Source organism: Cucurbita moschata, unplaced genomic scaffold, assembly GCF_002738365.1.
Source record: "Cucurbita moschata cultivar Rifu unplaced genomic scaffold, Cmos_1.0 Cmo_Scf00030, whole genome shotgun sequence".
NCBI lineage: Eukaryota > Viridiplantae > Streptophyta > Magnoliopsida > Cucurbitales > Cucurbitaceae > Cucurbita > Cucurbita moschata.
Window position 1 is genome coordinate 606,468 of NW_019268546.1, and position 16,330 is coordinate 622,797.

The window sequence follows — 16,330 nt, forward strand, 5'->3', positions numbered from 1 at the left end:
TCTTTCTTTTTTTTTTTTTTTTTTTTTTTTTTTTTTTTTTTTTTTTTTTTTTTTGAGAAAGTACTATTCATGATGTATCTATATTAAAATATAAATATTTTTATTCCAAGTACAGAACAGGTTTAGTGAGCACAATATTACAAATTTTGATTTTCATTCTATCCCATTTTTTGTTTCAGTTAAGAGTATCACTTTCATATGTAGACTGTAGGAATCTGGGTTCAAATTGATCCAGTTAACACTTCTTTACCCCTTTTTCCCCCTTTTTTCATATTCAACTTTTGGAAACAATGGTGTTCTAAGTATTTATCAAGCTTATTTGAGTTCTTGTTAAAAAAGAATGCAAAGAACACGAAACAGAAGAATAAAATATTATTGGACTGGTTCTGAAGTGTTCTCTTTAAATATGTTAATGGCCTTTTGTCGTGAAAATTGAGGTTGTATCTGTTAGATATCACGACTCTCCACAATTGTATGATAGTGTCCACTTTGAGCATAAGCTCTTATGGTTTTACTTTTGGTTTCCCCAAAAGACCTCGTACCAATGGAGATTTATTCCTTATGAATCCATGATCAACCTCTTAATTAACCGACGTGGGACTCCTCTCCCAACCAATCCTCAACAGTATCCACAATTCACCCATATATCCTGCTGTTGTCTTACACTATTTCGGTCTCATTGCTCTGCCCTGCAGATATCTTTGTCTTTATAAATTGTTTTTAATTTAACCTTTCTCCTCTCCAGGATAAGGTGCCATTGCTATCACTTGAAGCATTGCATCATCTACATATTTTTATCTTCATCCTAGCTATTGTCCACGTGACATTTTGTGTTCTCACTGTGGTTTTTGGAGGATTGAAGGTAAACAACTAGTAGGCTTGTTTTCTGATAGCTATCATTACAGGATAACTTGACTGTTTGATCTCAGTTTTATTTCTTTGTGTGATGATATAGATTCGTCAATGGAAGGCTTGGGAGGATTCTATTGCAAAAGAGAATTACGATGCCGAAGACGGTAACCATTTGACATAAATTTTTCTGGACATATCACCAATAAATAAAATACGGTTCGAGATTGAAAGAACTGTGTGAATAGACTCTTAAGTTGATATGTGCACTAAAAAAGCTCTCGGTTGGTCACCTAATTCTTGTTTTAATCCCAATTCTTTTGCAGTTCTAGAACCAAAAGTCACTCATGTCCATCAGCATGCTTTTATCAAAGACCACTTCCAGGGCATTGGTAAAGATTCAGCTCTTCTTGGTTGGTTGGTAAGTCCAATCACTTTCTTACCAAAAATATATCATTGGTAAAGATTCAGCTCTTCTTGTAGGCTCCACATTTAGTTTGAACATGCATTTTCGAATCAAAACATGTGATGCTGTTAAGAGTTATTGCTTGTTTTAACACTCTTTCTTGGGTTTTCCTTCAGCGTTCCTTCCTCAAGCAATTTTATGCTTCTGTAACAAAAGCAGATTATGTGACGTTACGACTTGGTTTCATTATGGTAAAGCCATCTACGATTCAATGTCGATCGATATTTGACGTTCATTCTCATACTGCTTTAATAAAAGTTTCACTGCTGTAGACACACTGCAGGGGAAACCCCAAGTTTAATTTTCACAAGTATATGATACGTGCCCTTGAGGATGATTTCAAACATGTTGTCGGTATCAGGCAAGTGAATATCTGGAAGTACCCTTTCATACTTGGCAGCAGGATTGCTCAATTTTGTAGTTGAGCCAATCATTATAACTTTCGAGCTATCATATTTCTTTTCCACAGCTCCTCTCATTTCTACAATCTTTGTTGCAGTTGGTATCTTTGGATCTTCGTGGTTGTCTTCTTGCTCCTTAATATTAACGGTACGACAACGCTTCTCTGATCCGTTTATATATGGAATTTCCTTAAATTTCCTAGCCCTTACCATCCTCAAACTCAAAAATTTGGAGTATATTTCTAAACATTCTAAGCTCATACCACTAGAGTCACCCCTGTCAGTATCTCATATGTAAAACTTTAAGCTTCTCGATTCGAATAAAAACCATTTTGAATAGTTGCTATATGGAAGTTCAATACTTGCTTTTTATAGATTAGGATGAGTTTCCATTGTATTATCCGTAAGAATAATGTTAGTTTGATAATCATTATCTTCTACTTACACATGCAGGCTGGCATACATATTTCTGGATAGCATTCATTCCTCTTATTGTAAGTAGTTTTATCATCCCTCACAAATCTGTTGATTGAAAAGTGAGTTTGAGTTTGTATCTTGTTACCAATATAGCTGTGTAGGCTTATATACTTGACTGAACTTCACAATTTTTTACACGATCGTGGAGGTTTGTAGATGGCGATGCTACGTTTAAGTATCTTATGAGTTACCTTGACGACCAAATATGGTAACTGACTCAAGCACTCGCGGATAAATTCAACCAATGAGCTCCCAAAATGCTGTTTATAACCTTAGATTTTTTGTTTTTGTTTCTTGAAATGGCATGAAGTTCTATCATACTTCATTTATTTCTTCTGCATTTCATTTGGATACTCATTATTCCTCTTTTTCCAGCTTCTGCTTGCTGTGGGAGCCAAGCTGGAACATGTGATAGCCCAGCTGGCTCATGAGGTTGCAGAGAAGCATGTAGCAATCGAAGGTGATCTGATAGTCCAACCATCCGACGATCACTTTTGGTTTCAGCGACCCCGTATCGTTCTCTTCTTGATCCATTTTATACTTTTCCAAAACGCTTTCGAGATTGGATTTTTCTTCTGGATATGGGTACGTAAGCAGCAAACTGACTTGTATCTGCTGATGATTATGATGATATTTTTGTTTAATTGAGACCCAAAGTCATGCTTGGTTATGTTTCTAGGTTCAATATGGCTTCGACTCGTGCATCATGGGAAAAGTCGCCTATATCATTCCTAGGCTTATTATTGGGTAAAACACAAGCTCCATATTTTGGTTTTCCTGCCAGACAATTACCTCATCTTGGTCACTAATTTCCATTTCATTTGTTTGGATCAGGGTGTTTGTTCAGGTTCTTTGCAGTTACAGCACCCTACCGCTCTACGCTATCGTCACGCAGGTGAGTCCAATAACGGGTTATTATGAGAGCTTATCATAGTCAAATTCAATAGTAAATCTTCTTATTACTCAACAAAATGGGAAGAAATGTGTAACATCCTAAGTCCACCACTAGCAGATATTGTCCTCTTTGGGCTTTTTCCTTTTGGGATTCCCCTCAACGTTTTTAAAACGCGTCTGCTAGGGAGATATTTCCATACTCTTACAAAAAATGTTTCGTTCTCCTCTCCAACCGACGTGGGATCTCACAAAATGTCGATATCATTGAGTAGCGTTTTCATTTTTTGTTTCTTGTTTCTTATTTTCTCGTGTTAAGAAAGAAATGAGAACCGTTACCAAAGATTTCTTTTTCTCAAAAACTAGAAACAAAAAACAGAAACGTTACCAAATGAGTTCTTAGTTTTTTGGTGTCCGGTGGACCTGACATTATTTCCGAATACAATGAAATGTAGATGGGAAGTTCTTTCAAGAAAGCAATCTTTGAAGACCATGTACAAGTAGGTCTAGTTGGGTGGGCTCAGAAGGTGAAGAAAAGGAAGGGACTGAAAGCAGCAGCTACTGATGGCTCCAGCCAAGGAAGCAAGGAAGACGGGTCTAGTGTGGGGATTCAGCTGGGAAATGTTCTACGCAAGGCTTCTACTGCACCAACAGAAATTAAGCCTGATGCCTCCAAATCAAATGATCTGCCTTAGTCCAAATCAAATGATTAAGCTAATGTATGCCCCTCTCTCTCTCTCTCTCTTACTCGCTCATCACTTGTAGAGTTGCATTATACAGTAACCGGTGTACCGACCCCGTCCCATAGGAGAAATGTCAAAGCGTTTCGATATTCCGTAAAATTTTGAACAGTGGAGCAATCCTATCCATGTGTTGTATCCTGTATTGTATCACTTTGATAATCTATTTGTAGGCTTTTGCATTTGTGAGTTGTGTATGATATTGATGTGATGTCCCACATTGGTTGGGGAGAATAACAGAACACCCTTTATAACTGTGTGGAAACCTTCTCCTAGCAGACGCGTTTTGAAGTCTTGAGGGGAAGCCCGAAAGGGAAAGCCCAAAAGGACAATATCTCCTAGGGGAGGATCTGGGTCGTTACAAGTGGTGTCTAAAGCTTCATGTGATATTTACTCATTCAATCGCTCAGGTTTAGTAAGTTCATGTTTTGGAGGTTATTTTGTAGAACTAACTTAGGTTAAAATATTATTTTAATCTTTATACATAGGCTAAATTTATAAAAGTATTCTTGAATTTTTGACCAATCAGCAAATTCTAGTATTTTTTTTTTTTCCATTTATCCTTTTTATTATATTTATTTGTTTAATAATGGGGGGAAAATAAGAGAAATAAACGGATAAGAAAACGAGCAATCCTCGCCATCCCCAGTTCGTTCTTCGTCTTTCTTCTTCTTCTTCTTCTTCTTCATCACCACATGAATCTCTGAAACCAGAGAAGAAGAGATGTCGGCCATACCATTTTCTTCAGCTTCAACCTCAATCCGACATCCAATTTTCACTAACAATGCTTCTTCTTCATCTTCGTCTCTGAGGCTAAGAACTTCCTTCCTCGCCCTTCCTCTCAAATCCCACCACAACAGCAACCTTCGTCTCCAATTTCCGGCACAAAGAACCACTAGACACACTAACAATGGCGTACCGGTTTGTATGAGTATGGAGGCCGGCATTGGAGTAATGGCCACCAAGCTCGGTATGATGAGCTTCTTCGAGCCGGACGGCAAGGTCGTCCCTGTCACGGTGGTTGGTTTCAAGGAAGGCAATATCGTCACGCAGGTTAAGACGGAGGCGACCGACGGCTACAGTGCCGTTCAGGTTGGGTACCGTAGGGTTAGGGATCGGAAATTGACGAAACCGGAATTAGGGCATCTCGAGAAAGCTGGAGCGATTCCTATGCGCCATTTGCAGGAGTTTCGTCTTGTGAATGTTGATGGATTTGAGCCCAATCAACGGTTGGTTTTCAATGAACTTTTCAAGGAGGGCGATCTGGTTGATGTCTCCGGCATCACAATTGGAAAGGGATTTCAAGGTTTTGTGCTTCTTGCTCATTCTGTTTTGAAGTCTATGTTTCATTGAATTTCCTTGGATTTTCATTTGCCTCTAAGCTTCTGGCTTTTGTTCTGTGCCTGGATAATGTTGGAGTTGAATTTAGGCATGCTCAGGAAGAATTAACCATGAATTTTCATTGATATTGTACTGTTGAATGCCCAATTACATATACAATTCCAAAGTTTGAAGCAGTTTAAAATTGGATTTTCATTTTCCTCCAAGACTTCTTCTGGCCTTTGTTCTGCGCCTGGATAATGTTGGAGTTGAATTTAGGCATGCTCTGGAAGAATTAACCATGAATTTTCATTGATATTTTACTGTTGGATGCCCAATTACTACAATTCCGAAGTCTGAAGCCGTTCAAAATTTCTAAATCCCAAAGTATCTGTGAGATCTAAACATTCTTTACAAGAGTGAAAATCTCTCCCTTGCCGACACGTTTTAAAAACCTTGAAGGGAAGCCCGAAAGAAAAATTCCATAAAAGACAATATCTTTTGAAGTGGGTTTTGGTTGTTACAGTATTGATATCAGGAAATGTCATCTAAATCTCAAACGTTTTATGTTCCATACTGAATCTCGATCTTGTTAGATTTTGCAAATTTCTTATGTGGGTGAGGAGGTGTGGGCTGTCTAGCAAGTTTTTATATGCTTAAGTTGGCGGTCCAGTAGACTCCATGATATTGTGCTTGCATCTAAATATACATGTTCAACTACTTACTATACTCTCCCTTTGTAGATCAGCTTAAGTATTAGTACTCGATTTATTACAAGGATTTGAACTCAAAATGTGTAATACCCTGTTAAATGACCATTAGAAATGAGAGCAAACTTTATGCTAGATTTTGATCCTTTAACACGTTCTCAATACCCCTTTGTGTAAACTTCGATATTAATTTGATTTACAAGACTCACTCAACATGTGGATAATGAATGTAAAGAAGAAAGTAAATTTAAATAATTTTATGTGTTCTTCATTCCTTTCAACACTACTCTCTTAACTGTTTTCGATCTAATTCTTCTGTAGGTGGAATCAAGAGGCACAACTTCAAAAGGGGTCCGATGACCCACGGTTCGAAGAGCCACAGGGCACTTGGATCAATCGGTGCAGGAACTACACCAGGTCGCGTGTACAAGGGGAAAAAGATGCCTGGAAGGATGGGAGGAACCAAGAGAAAGATCAGAAAACTGAAGATTGTAAAGGTAGATGATGAGCTTAATGTTGTGATGATCAAAGGAGCTGTCCCTGGTAAGCCAGGAAACCTTCTTCGAATAGCTCCTGCAAAGATAGTAGGAAAGAACATTCCTAAGAATTAGCTTTAATCTTTTGAGCTGTTGCATCTCTTCAACTGGTTATTTGTATTATGATTACTTCACACTTGAGTTCTCCTGAAAATTTTTAATCCATTCCCACTTTTTTCATCATGGGCTGCATTCTTCTGTTCATAGTTTAATAAGTTTGTTCTTAATTTTGAGAACAAAAACGTTTTTGTTTTAAAATTTTGGTTGAAAATCTAAAAAAACAAGTGAAACCCATAGTAAAAATTGCATTAAAGCTATAATAATGATGCAAATTGTTCATCATTACTTTACAAGATTTTCTGTGATTCCATTCAATTTCATCTCCCAAATGTCCACTTTCGACCTGTTGTTTCATCCATGCATGATGATGATTGTAGACATAAAGTTGAGGATGGGTCGAGGGCGGACAAGAAACAAGGTTGTGTAGAACACAATATTTAAGTTCGAAAACGACATTAGAACTTGAAGTGAACGTTCTCCATGGAGGCGTGGCTTCGTCTAAGTGAAGAACGATGACTCGTTCTTCAAAAACAGCCATGGAGGAGTAATTATCACTCTTTTTTCATTTTTAGTGCATAAATTGCGAGCCACATTGCTCGGAAACAGAAATTCGCTCTCTTCCCATGTAAACTTCGACACGATGTCGTCTCCAAAAGCATAGAAAAGAACAAAAAACACCTCGAGGAAACATACTATCGTATCGTTCTCAAAAACACACAAGAAAAGGGGGAAAAAAAGACCATATATATGCAATCCACAATGATTGCATTGACTCCCTAAGGACTCTTTAAGTTACAACCAATTCTATCCATTGCTCTTGACTCTTGAGAAATCAAAGATTAAACAAGTGCATTGACTGCAACGAGATCGACACGACGGTACTATATACAAAACCTTAGGAACGACGCAGCTACCTACATATAAAACATTAATATCATAATTAGCGGAAAGATTCTAAGCCTCGAACTTCTTATCTCGTTTCTTCACAGCAAGAAGGAGACGTGACCACGGTGGAGGATACTGTTATTGATAAGAAAAACGTATAGACCTTGTTTAACCATCTCCTTATACTCGATCATGCGCACCAAGAGGCAGTAGAAATGCACGAAAATATAAAGAAATAACAAAGACGGGATCCCAAAAGTCGTACCGTTCGTTCGTTTTGCTATTCATGATCTAGTCGTATAGCGGAGATGTTGCTCGTAGAAGTTGATCAACTGGTATTAGTTAACACAACAGTTAGAATAGAAGGAAGAACAATTGAGCATTGTTTAAGGAAGTTCAAAAGCATAATAAAGTGAAGAATTGAACGAGTTACCAGTAGCGGATTGTTAGCCTTGAGGAACTTGTTATCGACCATCACTTCGGTTCCATCAGACCTAAAACAAAGAAATTATTACAAAATATGTCATTGGTATGAAATAGACCGACATGAGATTCACCATAGAGCCTCCCTTGAGATCTATAGAGCCCTCGAACAACATCCCCCTAATTAAGGTTCAACTCCTTTCTTAGGAGCCCTCTAAAAAAGTACACCATTTGTTCGGCACTTTGGATCACTTTTTTACTGCACCTTCAAAGCTCACTTCTTTGTTCGATATTTGAGGATTCTATTGACATGACTACGTTAAGAACATAGCTCCAATACCATGTTCAGAACCACGAATCTCTACAATGGTATGATACTGTCCACTTTCATTATATATTTAAAAAAATAGGACAGAGTTAGGCAAGACAAAGCTGACATACCTCATGGCCACAAACGTTACCAACACGTCCTGAATGTTGTTCGACACAGATGCAGAATAGCCTAACGGTTTGATAATCTTGATGATTCGCAGCTCGTTTCTGGCGTCATCGGTCTTGTTATTGCGAATGAAACTTTCCCCACGATATCCAGAATTCTCGATCCCAATCGGTTCTACTTGAGCACCGGATTCTACTACAGCCAATGTCAATTCTGCATTTTGAGCCACAGGTAGTTCAGATAAAGTTGAATCTTGTCTAAACCTTTTAACCGAACCCGACTTCCTTCTCTTAGCCCCAATGCACCGATTGTCAGCGGTTGCTTCCACAGTGCCACTTTTAGAAAGAGCTGCCGGGCCATTGTTATCCGTCGTCCTAGCTTCTTGAAAATTGACTGCAAGCTTATCGCCAATGGCTACGTTCGTTAATACTGTTGCCTTAAGCTCACTAAGTTTCGGATCATACTCATGTTCATCTTTCTTTCGTTGAGTAGCATTCTTCCCCACGTTATCAATATCGATTTTCTTGCCTCTTTCAAGAGCTATTACATCTCCATTCTTATCTCCTTCGTGATTACAAACAATCGCTTGCGAATGAGCGTAATGATGAGTAAGGCTAGACATGTTTATCGGAGCAGACGGCAGACGTTGATCAAGAACACTGATTTCAACATCTGTGACATTGTAAGTAGAAAAGTTAGCTCCCTGCTGCCTTTTCTTAGTTTGAGTATGAACAACCCCGTGTTTTCTCTTTCGCTTCCGTTGCTTTCCTGTCATTAAACTTCGAAAACAAAACCGAATTTCAACAACATTATACCTTAAACTTCACAAGAAACCATCACAGCAATCAGCAGCACATGTCAATGAATGCTTACTCTAGCTACCAACAAAAGATACTGATCGAAGTAGACGAGAATACCTCCGTTCAAATGCGTCGATGAAATCGGAGCACGTATGGAGATTCTCCAAGGGCTCCCAAGTATTAGCCGTCTCCGGCCAGCCTCGCCTTTAGGAAAGCTCAGTTTGGTCAGTAATTTGAGTACCCATAGTCAAGCTCTAAGAAACCAAGACAACCAAACAACAAAGAGGTGCAGCTATGGCTTACCATTTGATCAAGTACTGAAGCTGTCCCTGTGTTTTGAATCAATCATCCCCACAGCAAAGAAACCCCCGAAATCAGTAAATGAACAAACATTCATAAACCCATCATTCATACAATTCAAAGAAATCAGAAGACCTAAACACAAGGAGAATCGAAAATAAGAACACCTTACGAACTCTTTTTCGACGAATTGCTTCAATTTCATAGAACCCATCATCGAGATTGGTTCTCTGAGCAGCAAAATCAGCCTCATCGCCGTCGTGTTCATCTTCTTCCTCCCCATCGCCGCCGTCATCAAGCTCTCCTAGGTTTTGTTCTTGATGGGTCTTCGATAAATGTGAAGTCGAAGGCTCAACGCTAATAATGGCGTTGTTGTTGTTGTTGTTGTTGTTGCTGTTCATATTAGCGTAATCCGAGTCGCCTCCATGGACGACTTCACCACCATCCATGGCCACCGTTGAACCGCTCGCACTTTTCTTCCTTCCACTCCCTTTGATTTTCATTCTAAAATCCTCTCTCCCTCTGTACTTCTCCTTACGAACTTAGAAATTGAAGATAAAACGCACATGCTCTTTAATTTCAAGGGGTTTTGTGGGTTTTTGGAGATTGGGAACCCGCAAAATTCCACTGCAAATTCACCTACGCTCAAGGGTTTATGTGGGTTCTCAACATTTTTCCAAAACGAAGATAAATGTCACTACAAAATGGACTGAGGTGCCACATTTATTGAAATTTTCCTTTTCCTGTATGAAACGTTTTATATTTTGCCTCTCTTTTTTCTGCCAAATCTGATGTGGGTGTCGTTCTTTTGCTCCCAATTTCGGATTACGCCGTCTGTTCTAACTCCACAGCGTTGATGTTGGTGAACCGAATTCAAGATGATATTGCGTGAGTTGAAATGGGAATAAGATGAACTTGTTCCTTTTTTTTTTTTTTTTGGATAATTTGGTGGGATGAAATTAAGGCTGAGACATAGGAGGGATTGGTGAGATATTCTCGTAGTAAATGTGTTGTGTTTTAAAAATCAACAAAATTATCAAAATGAGGCCCAAATGATTATGCTCGTATTGTTTTGATTAGGCAACGCAAGTGTGACCGATACAAAATGGGACATGCAAGGGTCCCGTTTTGTTAATATATTTGACGGAATTATCCGAACAAAAACATAATTGGTTAAATATACAACATACACCTAAATTTTGTGGAACGTGTCAAGCATGCCCCTATTGCATGGCCTTCTTTGATCGCGAAAAACAACCCCAATTACCCATTGCTTCGATCCGTGTTCAAAGCTTTCACACAACTGAGGAGATCAACAACACTGTGCCTATGACCTAAACTGTTGAATGCCGAACCACCAATCTTGGTACCCATTGAATGATCCAAAGTCAACCCATTACAGGGATCAACACCAATTTCCAATAGCCCATCTTTGACGGCCAATTGCCAATTCTTGAGCTCCGGCCTAATCTGAAGACGATAGTCCTCTCAACCCACTCATAAAACTGTTAAAATGTCATCACGAGCTCAATAGGATTAAGCCTAATAATTGTAGAGTCTATTGTATATTTATTTTAAGAAAATGATTCAGGTATCTTAGATACTTAATCTATTAGAAGTACCATTCTACCCTACCTAGGGTTAGGTTTTCAATCAGCGTGCAAGTGTTTCCCACAAACATTTGTGTTCAACAAGGACTGATTCACCACTCAAAAGTCTCAATTCACCCCTAACCTTCTGTAGAATTATCGGTCGGCTCGACTATAGAATCTGGTATTGATAGCACAACTGTCGTCAAGAACCCGAAAAAAGTTCATCTTTTCGTTACACTATATCGTAAAGACATTAATCCAGAAGCCACAATCATGGATCAAGACAAATCTCTTGATTTAAATTAAATATGTATGAACAGAAAGTAGCTATCAGTCTGTAAACAACATGATACTAATCTATCCTCAAAGTGGGAAAGAACAATAAAAATGTTACAGAAAAAAGAAAGAACAAGCCTTGTTTAAGCCTCTCATACCAGATCATAATAGATACTCTTTGAAGGAATCTGATGAAGAACTCATCATCATGGCATCAGATACTGCTGCAAATGCTTAGTTCTCTTCTTGTTTTTGAGTTTTCTGAACGCACATAGCTCAATTTGTCTAATTCTTTCCCTACTTACACCCATCATTTCTCCTATTTCTTGCAATGTTTTCATCCTCCCATCTTCCATGCCATACCTCCATCTAATTATTTGTCTCTCTCTCGGATTAAGCGAGTCGAGTACCTTTTCGAGCTCCTGCTTCATGAACTGTTTTATCAACAGATCTTCTGCGGTTACTGCTTCCGGGTCGGAAATGACTTCCTGGAAAAGAGCATGAGATTCAACTAGTTAAAACATGCTGAGACTGCAATGGGAGAGGAAGGAAGATCCGAGTAGTAGCAAGACGACAGACCGAAGGTTTGAGATTTTGATTGATCCCGAACTTCTGTTCCAGGGATCGAGGTGCTTTCGGAGTCATCAGTACTGTAGCAAGCCTCTTCATCGACAGACCGGCTGCTACGGCGATTTCTTCATCGTTAGGAAGTCTTCCATTTGCAGTATATAATTGCTTTCTAGCTTCCTTTACCTTATAAGTTGCTTCCACCATGTGAAACTGTCCATTCATCAATGAAATCTTTAGTTCATTGGGAATTTTTTTTTCTCTCCTGTCATAATTCAGGTGGAAAGAAACATACCGGCAAGCGAATAGTCCTCGACTGATCGGAAAGAGACTTTCGGACTGCCTGCTTAATCCACCAATGAGCATACGTTGAAAACTTGAAGCCTTTTGAAGCATCGAACTTCTCCGCACCTCGTACAAGGCCTCGACATCCTTCCTACATCACAACACGAGCAATGACAAGGCATTCGAATTTTCAGTTTCCATTTATAAGCATTTTGGTTCGTGTGCATCGATGAAAAAGTACCTGAACTAGATCTTGGAGATTCATTCCACCTCCCTGATAATTTTTCGCTATCGATATGACAAGACGAATGTTGCTTTTTATCATTTTATCTTTACAAAAAGTACCGTAGTTTAGACGCTTTCTCAGCGTCCTCTGGTTTACTCCAGCAGCAGCAGCCCATTGTGCAAAGGTTGGTTCGTTCCCGTAACGTCCTGCAAGCTCCTCCTTGAGTCTTTCCAGTTTCAGCAAGTCCTAGAAATAGTCGGAACAAGTGTCGGTAATCGAACACAACACGAGGAAAATAACAACAAATCCAGATATTAATCCAAAATACTATCTAAAGAGCAATTGTAGTTGATAAATGAATCAAATTTGAGGAAAGAAACAACAGCTACATTCTGTATAAAAGCAGGATCAGATCAAAAGTTATTTGACATAATGTTTCTACTCCAGATTTAGTAGTGACTGTAAAGTTGAGTTCTGAAAAGCTGAATTTATTTTTACTTTTACTTGCAGGTCGATGTTAACGTTTTCAAGTGCGATGTGGTTTTCGATCCAAACCTGAATTCCTTCTGACAGTTCAAGCTCATCACTTGCAGTAAGAAGTTTAGAAGCGCTTGTAGTTGCTCTCAAATAACGCAATGGGTCATTGTAGTCCACTTCTTGTCCAGAATTACGCTTCTTCCGGCTGCTAGAACCCGACTTCAGTGACACTACACTAGTAGCAGCCTTCTCTGAGGCTCTAGTTCTTCTAGCTTTTCGTTCTGTTTGACGAATCGATCTTACGGCTATACTCTTAGAGAATTCATCCTCTAAGAGTTCAAGTTCTTCAGATGTTGGCTCCATATCATCAGATTCTGCTGTGCTGGGTTCCAAAGCATCACCTTCCACAGGACGATTATTAACTCCTACCGGCTCTCCGATTATATCAGCCCTTTCGGATTCCATAAACTGATCCCATTTGAAATGTAGAGCATTGGATCTCGAAGACGATTGAGATTTTGTTACTGATCTGGAAGAGTTGCTATTATTAACCAGAAGAGCTGCATCATTTGCAGCCTTGACGGCTGCTTTTGCAAGAGCAACTGCTTCAGCTGCAGCAGCTGCTATTGTAGCCTCTTCACTCGTTAGAAGCGTTGAGGCTAGGCTCGATTCGACTGCACCTAAATATGATCTTAGTCTTTCTGCAGAGACTGAGTCGGTGTTCGTATCAAAAGGAGGCAATTTAAGTCGATCCACATTGAATGTTGTAGCTGTTCCAGTCAATGTTGGTGGTGACGCCGCAGACAAGATACATTGTGTCCGTAAACTATGAGGATCTCTGAATTTAACTGCATGATTCAAAATTTTATGAGAAAAGTTTTCAATAAAATCTATGGACACTATTCGCACTAACATTCAACCAAATGAACTACTCAGTTATAGCCTTATCTGCTACAAAAGGAGTACCAAATTTCATATGCTTGGGACTTTTCTTCACCATTACTTAAACAATGGGAAATCATTTACACCTATAGATAAGAAAAAAAGTAACTAAGGTCCCGCTTGATAACGATTTCATTTTCTGCTCTATTGTCAAAAATTGTGTGTGCTTTCTCACAATTTCTTTAGAATGGTTTTCATCTTTCTTTTTTGCCCGAGTGAAAAGAGTGTTTATACGCTTAATTTTCAAAACGAAAACAATCAATGGTCATCAAAGGAGCCTAAAGATGGGAACAGAGGCCTTTGATCGGCCTTCTGGAGTTCCAAAGTCGGTATGAATCCCCATTTTTCTCATTGTTGATACGTTGTGTGCAACTACATTAGACGTCTAACCGACAGCGCTACACCTAGCTAACATTCTATCCAACTATGGTTACATACAAAAGATCATTTGGGCAAAGTAAGGACTAGTTGAATGAATGGTTTAAGAAACTACTTCCATCCTTTATTTTTCTTAGAGGCTCTTTCGTTATTTCTATTAGAATTTTTCTCTGAAACTGATTAGACATAATTGCCAATCATGTTGAGGATTATTAGGAGGGAGTCCCACGTTGGCTAACTAAGGCGTTGATGTTGGGTTTATAAGTAAGGAATGCTATCTCCATTGATACGAGGACTTTTGAGGAAACCAAAAGCAAAGTCATGAGAGCTTATGGAAGTTATCACAACATATCGATAGCACATTGATAGCAGAACCGTATGGCTAAGCAGAGATTACCAAACGACACATCGATAGCAGGTAACACAACGCAGTATTCCAATAGAACGAGGAACATTCTACCTCTTAAACAAGCACAACAGTAATTGAAAAGGGAAATTCAAGTCTCATTCTATATCAGATACAATAACAACATCAAAACCAGCACCATTTGAAAATACTAGCACGCATAATGGCCACCTAAAACAAAGAATCTCAGGACAACATTTCAAACAATCCAACTAAACACAAGCCATTTTGGCCCAGCTAGGCAAATAAGCAACCCAAAACATCAAAAGCCATTTAAAATGGGAAAAGAGAGAATTAGAGAGTAAAACACTCACAGTAAGTAGAATTAGCAGTGGGAAGAAAGGTATGATGGTGAGAAGAAGTAGGCGTAGGCGTAATTGTGCTGGCGGGGGTCTTAAATTGGATTGAGAATGTTTCGGGATGGCACTTGAATTGGGGAAGTAAACACGACATCGCCTTGTTGTTCTTGTTCTTGTTCTTCGTTCTCCAACTGGGTTCCGCTAATCTGCAACTATGGCGGACATAAATGAAGTAATCATTCAAAATTGAACTGGGGCGGCGACCCAGAAGGGGAAATGTGAAGCATATGAAAAGGGTTTCATTGATTGATGAAGGGAATGGAAGAGGTGATTGGTGAAGAAGAAGAAGAAGAAGAAGAAGAAGAAGGCTGAGAGAGGAAAACTTGTGTGGGTAAATTGGCTTTTGGAGGCTTTGTTGATAAAACAATGGATAAGAGGTTCCCATTTTGCCTCCCCCAACTCACTTATGAGAGAGAGAGAGAAGAGAGAGAAAAAAATTAAAATAAAAAAATAATTAAAAAAAAAAGGAATTTTACACATCATTGGAAAAGAAAAAGAATTAAATGGATTTTTCTCACTATTCATCATAGAATTTTGAGAAAAAATTTAAAATTTTATTATTATTACTATTATTAAAAAAAAAATGAAAATCCCAGACACTATCTAGACGACTCATTTTCTGTAAGCACATTGTTAGTCCAATAAACTTCTTTGATCGATGCCTGAGTCACTATGACGACACCTTCAAAGCTTACAATATTTCTTTTTTCATATCAATTGTAACGCCTCATGTCCAAGATTCAAAACTCGGATTCGGCTCAGGCACAACATCCCCTATAACATGGTCAAGTTACTTACATTTTCGTTATAATAACGAAGATTATCCCCACAGACCAACCATCCTTACAATAATTTTAGTCTATTTCATTTTGGTTTTTTTTGTTTAGTTATTTATTACAATTTAAGGAAGGATAAAAATATTTGGGCCAGTGGCACCGGAAGTCCAATCACCATGGGCCGAAACCAAGGGAAGCCCATTTATGTTGGGCCCCCAATTTCTTCTGCTCAGTTTAAAAGCTCTATTTCCATTTCCTTCACAGTCTCAGACTCTCGTTGGCCATAAGCGGTAAAAACCCCTAAAGTTCGAACCCAAGCGCCGTCTTCCCCGGAGCAAAATGGCGTCAGGTCTTAACAATGGCACTAGGTTATTCAGAGGTTGCAGAACCCTCTTAGATTCACTCAAGTCTACCACTCAAGCTTACTCTTCTGCGGCTGCGGTTTCTCCCAAGGGGGAGATAAAAACTTCAGGTGTCGCTGCTTCCCGCAAAAAATCGGAAGCCGGAGAGAAGAAAGAGGGGAATCGTTTGGGGGGGATTCTTAAGTCCGTCCAGGTTTCTCCGGCTCTCGCTGGCTTCCTCGGCATGTCAGAGTCTTCGCGTCCTGAAGCCGTCAAACAAATATGGTCCTACATCAAGCTGAATAATCTCCAGGTTCTTTTCATTTCTCTGTTGTTTTTTGCTGATATGGATTTTTTTTTTTTTTTTTTTTTTTTTTTTTTTTTTTTTTTTTTTTTTTTTTTTTTTTT

General features: G+C 38.8%; 4 protein-coding genes across 4 annotated transcripts in view; 2 read left to right on the plus strand and 2 right to left on the minus strand.

The window, feature by feature from the left end:
* Positions 1-4,010, plus strand: part of LOC111464579 (MLO-like protein 1) — a 5,431-nt gene extending 1,421 nt beyond the window's left edge. The window contains exons 3-13 of the mRNA XM_023108853.1: positions 746-862; positions 956-1,016; positions 1,176-1,270; positions 1,432-1,506; positions 1,588-1,676; positions 1,815-1,864; positions 2,170-2,210; positions 2,569-2,778; positions 2,873-2,940; positions 3,028-3,088; positions 3,540-4,010. Coding sequence (XP_022964621.1) covers positions 746-862; positions 956-1,016; positions 1,176-1,270; positions 1,432-1,506; positions 1,588-1,676; positions 1,815-1,864; positions 2,170-2,210; positions 2,569-2,778; positions 2,873-2,940; positions 3,028-3,088; positions 3,540-3,779 — 1,107 coding nt within the window. The 3' untranslated portion in view covers positions 3,780-4,010. The remainder of the gene's footprint in view (positions 1-745; positions 863-955; positions 1,017-1,175; positions 1,271-1,431; positions 1,507-1,587; positions 1,677-1,814; positions 1,865-2,169; positions 2,211-2,568; positions 2,779-2,872; positions 2,941-3,027; positions 3,089-3,539) is intronic.
* Positions 4,011-4,433: 423 nt separating this feature from the next.
* On the plus strand, positions 4,434-6,573 carry LOC111464551 (50S ribosomal protein L3, chloroplastic-like). The gene is made up of 2 exons (XM_023108796.1): positions 4,434-5,130; positions 6,176-6,573. Exons 1-2 carry the CDS (start codon positions 4,548-4,550, stop codon positions 6,463-6,465), a joined length of 873 nt encoding a protein of 290 aa, XP_022964564.1. The 5' UTR covers positions 4,434-4,547; the 3' UTR covers positions 6,466-6,573.
* A 417-nt stretch (positions 6,574-6,990) lies between these two features.
* LOC111464484 (chromo domain-containing protein LHP1-like) lies at positions 6,991-10,139 on the minus strand. Its single transcript, XM_023108703.1, has 7 exons — positions 9,465-10,139; positions 9,301-9,326; positions 9,115-9,201; positions 8,200-8,976; positions 7,769-7,829; positions 7,601-7,667; positions 6,991-7,470 (listed from the first exon to the last, which is right to left on the minus strand). Exons 1-6 carry the CDS (start codon positions 9,798-9,800, stop codon positions 7,620-7,622), a joined length of 1,335 nt encoding a protein of 444 aa, XP_022964471.1. The 5' UTR covers positions 9,801-10,139; the 3' UTR covers positions 6,991-7,470; positions 7,601-7,619.
* A 1,024-nt stretch (positions 10,140-11,163) lies between these two features.
* LOC111464542 (RNA polymerase sigma factor sigB) lies at positions 11,164-15,206 on the minus strand. Its single transcript, XM_023108782.1, has 6 exons — positions 14,761-15,206; positions 12,799-13,568; positions 12,259-12,489; positions 12,028-12,168; positions 11,745-11,945; positions 11,164-11,653 (listed from the first exon to the last, which is right to left on the minus strand). The coding sequence occupies exons 1-6, from the start codon at positions 15,188-15,190 to the stop codon at positions 11,372-11,374; spliced, it is 2,055 nt and encodes a 684-aa protein (XP_022964550.1). The 5' UTR covers positions 15,191-15,206; the 3' UTR covers positions 11,164-11,371.
* Between the last annotated feature and the right edge of the window lie 1,124 nt (positions 15,207-16,330).

Excerpts from the sequence above, each read along its gene's own strand:
- LOC111464484 (XM_023108703.1), bottom strand. The coding sequence starts at position 9,800 with ATGAAAATCAAAGGGAGTGGAAGGAAGAAAAGTGCGAGCGGTTCAACG. Across the intron at positions 7,830-8,199 it reads GTAACGTTTGTGGCCATGAG|GTCTGATGGAACCGAAGTGA; the intron begins GTATGTCAGCTT and ends TCTTTGTTTTAG. Across the intron at positions 7,668-7,768 it reads AGGCTAACAATCCGCTACTG|TTGATCAACTTCTACGAGCA; the intron begins GTAACTCGTTCA and ends AACTAATACCAG.
- LOC111464542 (XM_023108782.1), bottom strand. The coding sequence starts at position 15,190 with ATGGGAACCTCTTATCCATTGTTTTATCAACAAAGCCTCCAAAAGCCA. Across the intron at positions 13,569-14,760 it reads CACTGCTAATTCTACTTACT|TTAAATTCAGAGATCCTCAT; the intron begins GTGAGTGTTTTA and ends TGAATCATGCAG. Across the intron at positions 11,654-11,744 it reads ATCAAAATCTCAAACCTTCG|GAAGTCATTTCCGACCCGGA; the intron begins GTCTGTCGTCTT and ends GCTCTTTTCCAG.
- LOC111464551 (XM_023108796.1), top strand. The coding sequence starts at position 4,548 with ATGTCGGCCATACCATTTTCTTCAGCTTCAACCTCAATCCGACATCCA. Across the intron at positions 5,131-6,175 it reads AATTGGAAAGGGATTTCAAG|GTGGAATCAAGAGGCACAAC; the intron begins GTTTTGTGCTTC and ends ATTCTTCTGTAG.